Source organism: Arvicanthis niloticus, chromosome 26 (assembly GCF_011762505.2).
Source record: "Arvicanthis niloticus isolate mArvNil1 chromosome 26, mArvNil1.pat.X, whole genome shotgun sequence".
NCBI lineage: Eukaryota > Metazoa > Chordata > Mammalia > Rodentia > Muridae > Arvicanthis > Arvicanthis niloticus.
In genome coordinates, this window is record NC_133434.1 from 14,490,813 (window position 1) to 14,503,473 (window position 12,661).

Below are 12,661 nucleotides of genomic sequence, written 5' to 3' on the forward strand. Positions count from 1 at the left end.
CTTGTGCAGGGTTTTGTATGGACACACATTTTCCGCTCACTTGAGTAAACACCACAGAGCATGACTGTGAGGCCATATGGTAAGAGCTTGTTTAGATATGTTGTAGACTGCCACACGGCCTTCCCTAGGGCTGTGTTGTGTGATTGTGAGAGTTCTCATTGCTGCCTGCCTCGCCAGCTTCTGCCTGATTAGCCTGTGGGGCGTGGTCCCCTCTCAAAGGTGTGTGGTATTCCTTTAATCTTTAGCTCTGAAGTCTGTGATTCTGAGTATCTTTTTTTAACTTGTGCTCTGTACATCCTTGCCGAAGTCTCATCGGGTCTTCATTTTTTTTCTCCCCAACAGAGTCTCACTGTGTTTTCCAAGCTGCCTTTGAACTCTTGGGCTTACACAGTCCCGCCTCAGCCTCCCAAGGATCTGGAATTGCTGGTTTATTTGTTAGGGTTTTTCACTGTCTTCTAAACCCCATTGTTTCTTACTGCTTCTGAGATCCACTCCCTCTGTCCCCTGGACGTACTGTCTTAGTCATCTCCGACAGATTTCTCTCCTTTCTCTCTCTGAATCCTTACATCTCTTCTCCGCCTGAGCGTTCTACCACCTTATTTATTGCCATGGCTTCACCAGTCCCTTTTGGGAACAGCTCCCAGTTAATGGCCTCTGAATTCTCTCCTGAGGTCTAGGGCCACATATCCACCCATTTGCTTTTAGCATCTTTAAAAAATATTTGTCATTGTTTTATAGTACTGATGTCAGGCAGGCACTCTACCTCTGAACTACAACCTACTACCCAATGTCTCCCTTTAACATCTTGAAATCACATCACTGAAACATTTTCCAAAATGAACTTTATTCCCTATCCACAAATTTGCTCTATTTGGTGTCCCCTGTGTCCCCTTCTGAGGCTTGGCAGAAACAAATCTTGATTGTCTCCTCTCTTAGCACCATCAGAGCCAACTGGTTAGTGAAGGATGTGAGTCCGCTCCTCCTGTATCCACTTGTGTAAAGCACGCTGTCATCTTCTCTTGCCTAAGTTAGACTTAGTCAGATCTGTGGATGCTGAGTTTCATCCTTGTCTTTTCCATGTCACTGCATGAGAAACCTTGGCAGACACGAATAATAACAGCTGCACCACGAATACAAGCCTCACATGTACACACATACAAACACACAAATCTGATCATATCATTTTGTAGTTTAAAAATGTTTCAGTAGTTTACCATTGCCCTAAAGTTTGCTCCTAATATGTCTAAAGCACTGATCTTCAAGAATGTTTGCTACAACCATGATAAAAATATACTTTATACTATAACCTAGAACACACATATATGTGTGTTTTTAAAAATCAAAATATATTGTTTTGAGACAAAGTCTCATTCTATAACCCAGGCTGATTTTAAACTCAGAATGCACTCCAGCCTCCTGAGTGTTAGAGTTACAGGCACCAGCCCCACCCCAAGAGCTTCCCTGCTCCAGTACTGGTGTTCAAATCTGGGGCTTCTCCCAGCTAGCCAATATCCCCAGCCAACCTCCAGCAATTTTTAAAGGGCAAAGCTACTTTTCCTATGGGCATCTCAGCCCAGTGGATTTTCTTCTGTTCCTTAGATGCTGACTGCAGCGTCACGAGTGATGTCCTAACCCGTGATGGTGAAGCAGCGGCCGTGCAGCTCCTGTGGGAGCCGGCCTGCTTTGTTAGACCCCTAACTCCGAGCTACAACCTGCCATCCCGACTTACTTCTGCTTCCTTGAATGTCATCATCTCTGGAGCAGTTCTCTCTGCCTCACATACTTCCTTTATTCCTCCGTTCCACTCACTCCTGTAGTGTAGACCTACTGTAGTGTAGACCTAACAAGAAGATAGGTAAGTTCCACGGAAAGAACCCAGGACAGGGGAGAGCTTACCGCACAAGCACGGAGTCCTGAGTTCAATCCTCAGAACACACTTAAAAGCAGCAGGCGCAGTGGCACATGTGTGTCATCCAATGTTTGGGAAGTGCAGGCAGGCAACCCTTAGGCTTTCTGGCCAGCCAGGCTAGCGTACTGAAGTGCTAAGCCAATATGTCTGAGGGTGGTGGTCAAGCTACACATGCACATTAAAAAAAGGCAAATCCAGATACTTTCTGGTTTTTTTAATCTTTCTGAACCTTGTTTTACTATTATGACATTTATCAAAATATATTGTATTTGGGGGCTGGAGAGATGGCTCAGCAGTTAAGAGCATTGTCTGCTCTTCCAGAGGTCATGAGTTCAGTTCCCAGCTTGGCTCATGACCATCTATACTAGGATCTGATGCTGTCTTCTGACATGCAGGTATACATGCAAATAGAGCACTCACTTACATGAAAAAATAAATAAATCACACACACACATGTTTTTATCTTAATTTATTTTTTATTTTAATTAATTCTCTTCATTATATACCTTCCACACCAGATTCTGAACTTAGAGGATATGCAGATCAAGTGCCCATCCGTCCCACAATTGTTTATAATCAAGCAGAGTGTCTGGCACACAGCAGCACTTCCTGCATACTGAGTCTGTGTCAGAGTCACTGCTCCTACCTTGTGCTCCAGGGCTTTCATTGACTCTTAAAATCAGGCCGGTTGTGGTGGTGCATGCCTTTAACCCTAACCCTCGGAGGCAGGTCGGTCTGTATCTGTTCAAGACCAGCCTGGTCTGCAGAATGAATTAAGACCATGTCTCAAAAAAGAAAAGAAAAAGAAAAATCAGAAATGTACACAATTGTGGCTTCTTCTGCAGCACACCACTCCCCAGTCTTGTTTTCTCTTGTTCTGACCTCAAACCCTGGGCCTTAGTCATAGAAAGGTCCTTGTCCTTTCTCAGACTCAGCAAGCACACTCTGTTGTCCCCTCAGGTGGGCCCTCTGAGGCCTCTCTTGACCCCACCACTGCCACCACCGCCAACAGCTTCCATAATTGTGTTTGTCTAACCCTTGTCTCCGCTCCACACACTCTTAATTGTTTTCCCACCGCCCACGTCCTTGTCGTCAGCTGACAGGGATAAGCGGTTTGGGATAAGTTTTGTTCACTGCTGTATTCCCAGGCCATGGAAAAGTGTCTGGGCTCTACACACATAAAGATGTATTAAGGGAGGGAATTAATACCCAGGTTTGTTTAAAAAAAAAAAAAAAAAAAAAAAAAGGCTTACAAAAGCCCTTCCACAGGGAATACTCAAACAATATCAAGCATTACATTGTGCACGCCTAACCTCAGCACTTGGGAGGTGGAAGCAGGAGGCTAGCCTGGGCCACATGAGATCATGTTTCAGTCCCTGCTCCACCCTTAAACACACACACAAAAATAACTACATTTCTCAAAGGCTTTAGAGTTTACAAAGTATTTTCCTGTATTTCGTCTGCTTTAAACTATGCAACTATGCTCTGGAGTCGTTACTATATACTATTTTACTGCTTGCCATGACGTGTAGAGAAACAAGCTGCCTTGTAAACGCCACACAGATCATCCCAGTTTAGCCACTCCTCAGATGCTGTATTGTTTTGCTCAACCTCACTGTTATAAAAAAAAAAAAAAAAAAAAAAAAAAAAAGAAGGCAGGTCAATAAACCACTTCCTCTGCTTTTCCAGTGTCCACAGTATTTCCTGTGAGGGGTTTGGATATCCTCGTCTTCCACCCCAGCCTCTCAGGCCATTCGAGGCTCTTGCTCAATCAGCCCTCCCCAAAGCAGGCTGCTGAGAATAGCTCCTGGCAAATAACTTAGCTGCTGAAGCCACACTCTTAGTGAGTTCTTGTGAAAGCTGAAAGACTGAGAATGGCAGCCTGGTTGTCCTGAATATTGTTTCTGTAGCATCCCGAGAGGAGAGTCCCCAAGTGGAATAAAAGAACGCTCTGTAAAATGAAGCGCAGAAAGTGAGACCCAGTAGAGGAAGGGTTGACAGTCACCATCTTACTGCCGATCATTCTTGTCCTCAGCAGTGTGCATGTGCTTGGCTCTGTCCTGTACCATAGACCTGACTCCCAAGACCCATCAGAGGCTGGTACTGTCCATATGGTGAGGCACAGAGGTAATGGAAGTCATAGGACAGTCTTGTCTTCTGAGCAGACATCCTTCAAGTATCATGGAGTTCAGGTTCAAGGGAAGGGTGCTGAGCATCCAGCCCTTGGTCCTCTGTCTGTCTCTGGGCATAGCTGGGACCCAGTGGACCTGGCATTAGCTCTTTCTGTGGAGCTCAGAGCTGTCAGGTCTGCTGTCCTTTCCGTTCCTTAGAGTGCAGTGTGGCTGAAGAACGTCCTTAGGAACAAGGCCTGTTTGCTGCTGTCACCAGCTTGAGCCAAGCTTACTGATTTCTGTGAAAAGATGTCGAAGCTCAGTCAGGGCTGAGAGAGTTTTCCACAGTAGCCTGTGAGACAAGAGAAGATCCTTCCTCTACCTTTTTTTCTGGCTAAGTTGGAGTCCAGAGTGTCTCCAGCTGTGTGGGAGACCAGTCTCTGAAGATGAACATTGTTTCTGTAGTAACCGTGGGATGAAGTTGTCTTCCCACAGCGGATCAAACACAAGTGTTCTCCCATAGGTGTCCTGAGATCAACTAAGGCCACATAACTATTAAGTGGCATTTATCATGGGCTGGAGTGGATTTTAACCACCTAGTTTATTATGGCCTAGGACAGCCAGATGTATTTTACACAGCTGCATCTTCTGGAATCTAGCAGCACTTGGCAGGAAATACATGTCTTTTCAGTAACTATTTTGAGTAAAATATGGAAGGAATCAATGCTGGGCATATGGTGGTGCACACCTTTAATCTCAGCCCTCAGGAGACAGGGGTAAGAAGATCGTGTGAGGTCAAAGCCAGCCTGTTCTACATAGCAAGTTCCAGGACAGCCAGGGCTTCATAATAGAAACTCTGTCTCAGTGTCCCAACCTCCACCCTGCCAACAAAAGGGAAGTTGGGAAAGAACTCACTACTTAACTGTAGACTCTGCTGTGGGCTCGGTGCTAGGTAGCTCACCACTGATGGTCTCGCTCATTCAGGAAACCAACTGGCTTTATAATCTTTTGTTATTATTTTGTAGATGACTAGATCAAGTGACTTCTGGTTAGTTTGCAAAGGTATTTTGAGCCAGCTGGCTCAGGCCTGTCATCCCAGCACTCAGGAGGCTGAAGCAGGAGGAACACAAGTGAGTTGGACGCCAACATTGGTTACTTAGGAGGTTGGAGGCCAGACTGGGCTACATAGTGAGAACATCTCACAGGGAAAAACAAAACAAACTATTTGATTTACTGTAATTTGGCTCTCTTGAGTCTCTGGTAAATCATGTTTGGTACAAGCCAGTTTTGTTTTGTTTTAAGGTTTATTTATTTATTTTTATTATATATGCAGTGTTCTGCCTGCATGTATTCCTGCAGGCCAGAAGAGGGCACCAGATCTCATTATAGATGGTTATGCTGGGAATTGAACTCAGAACCTCCGCTGCCATCTCTCCAGCCCCAGGCCAGTGTTTCTGAGTGAAGCTTCTTGGATTAACCCAGAGCTCAGAGCTGTCATCCAGGTAGCATTTCAGCCATAGCCACATGATGATCAGGAGACTCAGTTTCTGGAGCTCATTTAAGATGAGACCGGATCTAGCCAGTGTCAGCAGAGGTCAGCAGACTCCGCCCACTGATGGAAGCCAACAATATATGCATTTGCTTACTAGATTCACTCCCTAATAATACACTTTGAAAACCATGGATATGTGTTTTGCCTTATCCTCTTGTTAAATACCACCTATGAGCAAATGTAGTCCAATCATTTACTTAACAGAGGGAAAATTAATTTACCATGAAGAAACTGCGCTGATGCTGAGTGCATTAAGATCTCTTGTGGGCAATAGTTTTGAGTCCTTATTGATTAGACTTCATTGGGACTTAATTAGCTGTAATATTACATAAGCATTTTGCCACTGAGAATTCAAGACCCCACTTACATATGCTGATGGAGGATATGGCCTGCAGCTACTGCCAGAAAGCTTCCTCTCAGAGGAAAGTAACTCCGCCCATTCCAGTGCTCATCCAGAACCACAGTGTCTCCCTGGGCCAAAGCACTTTGTGGAGAACAGGACTGGGAATGGACGTCACTTGCCTGGCTGTAAGTGCTGAGGCATAGCTTTGGAGGTCTGCTTTCCATCTGGGGAGGAAAACCTGCAGTGCTTTGGTGTCCATCCACCCAGGGAACACATCTCAAGCCAGAGAGCTGGGTGTGGTGCCACACACCTGTAATCCCAGCACTTGGAAGGCTGAGGCAAGAGAATCAAGTCACCCTCAGCTCTATGTCAGTTTCAAGGCCAACCTGTGATCTGTGAGACCCATTTTAAAAACAAAGCAAAGCTAGCCCTACTCCTCAGAGTGGATCAGGCCTTGCCCTAGCCCCATGAGTTATCTAAGTTTCCAGAAAACTAGGGACCAAAGTCATCGATAATGTTCCAGTGATTGCTATACCTTTCAAGCAAACTGTTTTCTGGATTATGGAAACTCTATATAGAAAAATAAAGAAAGTTCCAAGTAGAAGAAGCTTGAGTCCAGAGGTTGGGTAAAACTAACTTTGGGTTCCTCTGTACAAGGCACAGTTGATTTAACTACTTAATTCTCTGCGTTAAGTATCTGCCCTGTGAGATATGCTGAATGGTGGGTTGTTTGATTGGTGTAAAAGTGAAGGCATAGCAAGGATAAGAGATGCTCACTTAGAAAATGCCAGGACTAAGCTGTGGACCCTAGCCATCTGGCCCCAGAGAGTTTCTAACCATTTTCAGTTGCAGTCAGTTCTCAGTAAATACATACCTGGTAAGTTATCCATAGTATGTGGAGAGTCCTAGAGTGGATATCAAAGAAAGCATTAAGAGGAGGCCACGGGATGGCTCTGCAGGTAAAGACACTCGCCACAGGCCTGGGGACTTAAGTTCACTTTCCCAGACCACCCCTGCCCCACCCCCACATAAATACACATTTTAAAAACATCTTAATTAGAGGCAGATACTTTAGACTCGGGGTGAGACTGAGATACAGTTCTGCCCCACTGTGGTGAGAAGAGCAGTGTGCCCTCACACACCTGAGCTATGACATGGACAGCCTCTCACGAGCAGGGAGGCCCAAGAGGGGTCTTCTCAAGGTTGACGGTACAGCTATGTTGGAGCATATCTGGCCCTTAACCAGGGTCTCCCCCTTTCTAAACCTTGATTCTGTCAGAAGCTGGAACAAAGTGCTGAGACAGAAGGTAAATGCAAGGGTGGTTTGCGGCTGGGGGCTCAGTGGCAGAGCGACTCCTGGGTATGTGCCAGGCCTGAGCTCCAGCTCAGTTCAGAACCTCACCCTGCCCTCACAGGAAAGGGGAGGAGAAAGAACAGTGGAGGCATTGAAGACGCTTTGTTTGTCTAATACATTGAGATATATAGTGAAGGCCTTCCTTGCTGTCTCCTTTGGCCTGGCAGAAGGCCCTCACCATCAGATCTGTCTGAGCTTCTGTCTATAGCTTCTGTGTTCAGCCACTAAAAGTGGCTTCACAATTCATGATGAGGACCTCTTTGTTGTAGAATACTGTGCTCACAGTTACAGACAACAGTGGGGATGAGATTTGTATTTAATGTAGCCATTTTGAAATGCAGCCTAATGCTGCTGCTCACTGTGTGCAGCTTGGGATTAATAAGTGCTTAATGACATGAGAAGGATAGTCCTTGGCTTTCCAGGAGGATAAAGGGGAAAAGAACTCTACACACTGTCTTAATATTGTAATATCCCTTTAGAATTGTTTTAATCTATTTATTTTTAATATGGTTCTTTTGCTTGCATATATATGTATGCACTACATGCATGCCTAGGACCGTTGGAGGCCAGAAGAGGATATCAGATCCTCTGGAGCTGGAGTTATAGGTGGTTGTGAGCCTACATGTGAGTGCTAGGAACTGAACCCACATCCTTTGTAAAGCAGCCAGTGTTCACAACCGCTAAGCCATCTCTTTTTAATGAATCAAATTTTAGTACAATCATTGCTGACTTATGTCATTACACAAATTTCTAAATACTAAAATTTCTAAATATTAAATTTCTAAAATACAAAACACAGATACTACTTTAAATAACCAGTCCTTTATCTTTAGATTTAGAAATTTATGTGCATTTCTATTTTGGCAATAGTAGATCAAAATTTAAATTATAAACTTGATATGGTGGCCCATGCCTATCTGTAACCCCAAATGTTGGGGGAGGTGAGATAGGAGGACTATGAGTTCAAGGCCGGATTGTAATATATAGTGAAATCATGTATGTATTAATGAGCAAAACAAAGTCAGGGTGTGGTGGTGCACTTGAGAGGTACTGAGAGGCAGATCTCTCTGAGTTTGAGGCTAGCCTGGTCTATACAGGGCGAGTTACAGAACATCCAGGGCTACACAGAGAAACCTTGTCTTGAAAAAGAAACAAACAAATAAAAGCAAAACAAAACAATAAGGGCAACAAGGAGTGTGAGAGGTGGTGGCTCAGTGGGTAGGGGCATGAGAAGTGTTGATTCAGTAGTTAAGGGCGCTGGCTCCAATTCCAGAGGACCTGGATTTGATTCCAATCACCACAAAGTGGCTCGCAACCATCTGCAACTTCCATTCCAGGGATCCAACGCCTTCCTCTGGCCTCTACAGGTACTGGTACTGGCCTCTACTGGTGTGCATACATGCAGTTAAAACTCCCACAGACATAAAATAACATTTAAAAGCAGTAATATTTGTAATAATAATAAAATAAAACTATTCAAAATTTTTTTAAAGTGTGTGTGGCCAAAGGACAACTTTTGGGAATTCATTCTGTCCTTTCCATGTGGGGATTAAATACCATGCCTTAAGCTTGGTATCAGACACTTCACCCATTACAGCCATACAACTCCTGCCTTGGGTGAGGCTTTGTCTCACACACCTGGGTCCTCACTGCATTTCTGGTAGCATGTACACTGAGTGAATATCTTACATATAAATGTCATGTTTGAAGACTGTTTTCCTTCTTTGTTTCCTTCTTTTGGGCGGTGGGGGTGGTTTGAGGCAGGGTTTCTCTGTGTAACCCTGGATGTCCTGGAAGACACCCAGGATGGCCCCAGAACTCACAGAGATCCACCTGCCTCTGCCTGCTGAGTCATGGGATTAAAGGCCTGCAACACCAGGCCCAGACTTTGTTTAGATTTGAAAAGGGAACCGGGTCAAATCTAAGTGTCACTGCTGCAGGCTGTTGGCAGTGACAGGGCCTCCCGGCAGAATGGCGAGAGTCATCTCTAGGGCTCAGTGCATAGCAGAGTGGGCATTTCTAGCTCCAGCCAACCTCTTACCAAAAGATGTCTTGGTAAAAACCAAAGCACAATGCTAGTTTTAAAATAGATTTAACTTTTCATTATCTCTAAAGAAATGATGGCAAACTTTATTTTCTGTTCATAGAGAAAAATGGCAGAGCCAGGTTTGATGGTACACTTCCTGTAGCCCCACCACCTAGAGGGATGATAGCAAGTTAGTGCCAGCCTGGGCTACATAGTGAGAAGTGGTTTCAAAGACAGGGAGGGGAAGAGACAAAGAGAGAGACCAAGCCAGGAGGGAATCTAAGAGAATATGAGAGTGTTTTATTTGTGGTTTTCTTTTTGGAAAAAGCAGTCAGCATTACTCACAAACGTCTGCAGGTCCAGAGCACAAAGCACCCAGACTCCTAAAGCCACTCGGCTCTGTGCGGAGCCCCCACAGCCCACTCTCCGTCCTTGTGTCTGTGGGATCAGCTCTCCAGTTTGATCCCTGAGCTGGACAGAGCTGTGAGTAACAGAAGCTGACAGTAGTGTGCCAGCTCGCATCCAGATTCTGACACACAGTCTAACTGTTTCAGGTTCTGAAAGTTGTTCATTATCCACAGAAAGGGGTGTTTTAGAGATTTGACTGCCAGTTAATTTTGTTCCCCTTTTGAGATTTAGAAAAGTAGAGCTGTCTAAAATTCGGATTGCTATAAAAGCAGTCTATAACTAAGAGGTGAACGTTGATGAGAAGCATAAAACTGTCCAAAATATAGACTATGGTGCTGAACACTTGGGAATCCCATATGTATTTAAGCATATGTACTGAGCATATGTCTTGTTGACTAGAAAGACTAAGAGAATCTAGACCAAACACCTTCCACACACGTAGAGGAAGCATGGGTTTCTGGGTAATTGTTTCTTACACTCTTACAATGCCCTCCGGCACCCAGATGTCGTCTCTTTCCACTGCTCAAAAGAGCTGTGCGAATGCAGGAATCTGTGACGTCGTTTCTCTGAGACCATTCTCTGCTACAGCCCCAAGAGCAGGGCTTTGTGATGCCCCATAACTTGGCACTACTTGTAAAGTTCAAGGATGCCAGGCTTTGCTTCATGGGGTTAGCCCAGAGATGCTGACGATCTAGTTCCACGGAGCTCAGTTCTCCTTACTTATATGGTTCCTTGATTTGTAGTGTTTCATCCATCCCCCCAGTCACCTGAGTTCAGTCTTCAGTAGGACCTTAGTCCTAACCACTGACATCATTAGCAGGTGAACACACGGGCACACACATACACACGCCACACACACCCCTCACACACTCGCACATACAGGCACACCTTTCTGTGCTCTCCTGCCCCCACCTTCACACACTCGCTGCCATCCCACCTCATGCTCCTTGTCATCTCATTCATAATTCCGACCACAGTCACTCCTGTTCCGTTTGGAACCTGCTTGTAGGTGACTCTGGTGAGGCAGCTTTAGAGTTCACACAGCACTTCATCAGCTGAACAAGAGAATTAATTGTTTTGATTTGTTTTTCTAAAGCTATGCTGGATGCTACCTCAAACACTAAAAATGGTGTGTGTTTATTTGATTGTTTGTTGAGGCAAGGCTTCTCTATGTAGCCAAAACTGTCCTGGAACTCACTCTATAGACCAGGCTGGCCTTGAACTCAGATCCAACTGCCTCTGCCTTCTGAGTGCTGAGATTAAAAATGTGTGTCATCATATCCAGCTACTAATAATGTTTGTTTGTTTGTTTGTTTGTTTGTTTGTTTGTTTGTTTGTTTGAGACAGGGTTTCTCTGTGTAGCCTTGGCTGTCCTGGAACTCACTTTGTAGACCAGGCTGGCCTCAAACTCAGAAATCCGCCTGCCTCTGCCTCCCAAGTGCCGGGATTAAAGGCGTGCGCCACCACCGCCCAGCCTAATAATGTATTTTTAAAGGTAGCATTTAGATTAAGAATTCTCTAGGAGGGTTGGTGAGGTAGTTCAATGGATAAAGGCCCTGGCCACACAAGCCTGCTAACCCACATTTGTTTCCTGGACCACTGAGCAGACCACCCTCCCTTAAAGGTGGAAGAGAATTGAATTCACCAAGTTAGCCTCTAACCTCTACACAAGGCCATGCAGGCATGCAGGCATGCGTGTATGCACACACAACAATAATAAAATAAAATACCCCAGAAATCCAGATGCTTAGGAGACTGAGGCAGGAGGACCATGAGTTCAGGATTAACCTGAGTCTGGTTTATCTCAAAAAACAAAGCAAGAACAACAATACAAATGAACAGATTCTACGATTTAGTATCCACCAAGTTGCCACTAAGTTTCTTAATGTCTCAGTTTCAGTTTCTTAGAAAATGTAGATTATAATAGGTGTTGTGTACAGGTTGACTGCTTATGGGGTTTAGTACTCTGCCTGCTGCACCGTATCAACCATGCTAATATCAGCAGGTGTGTCTCTGCAGAAATCACTCTACTGACATTTCCTTTCTGTCTTCTGGTTTGGAGCCGATACAGCACCACACCTAAATCTTTAGTAAAGTGATGAGTTTCTGACAACTCCAGCTTGAAGCACAGGAATGCCTGTTCTGTTGTGACTTCTTAGGTATTTTCTGTCTTCAGTTTTGGGGTGTGGGTGTGTATTTGTGTGTGTGTGTTTGTTTGTTTGTTTTGAGACAGTCTCACTCTGTAACTCTCAGCAGTGGTTGCATAGCCCAGGCTGGCCTCCAGCCCATGGTAGTCATCCTCCCAAGTGATGAGTTACAAGCATGAGCCATTGGTCACCAAGTTCGTTGCTTTTGGTTTGGGAACAATATTTAGCACATTTTGGCCTTGGTGATCCTCCTGTCCTGGCTCCCAGAGACTGAGATTCTAGGACTACACTGCCACAGCTGGCTTCTTAGGACTTTGTTACAGTTGTCAGCAAGGTTTGTCAGTCACTAGTGCTATGTTCTTGTACCTGCCATTTGGGAGGACCTGATTCATGTTGGGACATTGGTGACACATGGCTCTGAAAGGTACAGTTGCCGTCTTTGAAGCTTCCCATTCTTCTTCAAACGTAAGTCTATAAGTCTTTAAATGACATCCTGAAGGCCACCGTGTGACACATTTCTAGGGAAAATGAAATTGCCAGTTCGTGTACAGACCATTCCTTTATCGTCGTCACGATAAAGTTTTGAGAACTGGGGGTAGGTAACTATGGAGTTCCTTATGTCCCCTTGTTATCCAGAATAGTGATCTGTAAAATGAGCAGCTGTGACCCCGGTGTGGCCTTGCCTGCACTGGCACACACCCTTCCCTCCGCTCCTTGGATCGCTCTTCTACGGCTCATCCACACCGGTCACAGAGAGCCCTTTCCTTCATTGGACTATGACTTCCAGAGCACGCCACTTCCAGATCTTTAC

At 44.9% G+C, this 12,661-nt stretch overlaps 1 protein-coding gene across 5 annotated transcripts in view; it reads left to right on the plus strand.

Moving 5' to 3' along the window:
- Sik3 (SIK family kinase 3) overlaps positions 1-12,661 on the plus strand; it is a 212,914-nt gene that overhangs the window by 164,952 nt on the left and 35,301 nt on the right. Inside the window, exon 7 of one of the 5 annotated variants that reach the window (XM_076925022.1) lies at positions 343-2,293. The exons of 3 other annotated variants lie outside the window; for them this stretch is intronic. In XM_076925022.1, the coding sequence (XP_076781137.1) occupies positions 343-485 (143 nt within the window). In that variant the 3' untranslated portion in view covers positions 486-2,293. Of the gene's footprint in view, positions 1-342; positions 2,294-12,486; positions 12,507-12,661 lie in introns of those variants that run through there. One more of the 5 variants, XM_076925023.1, reaches the window with a different exon arrangement.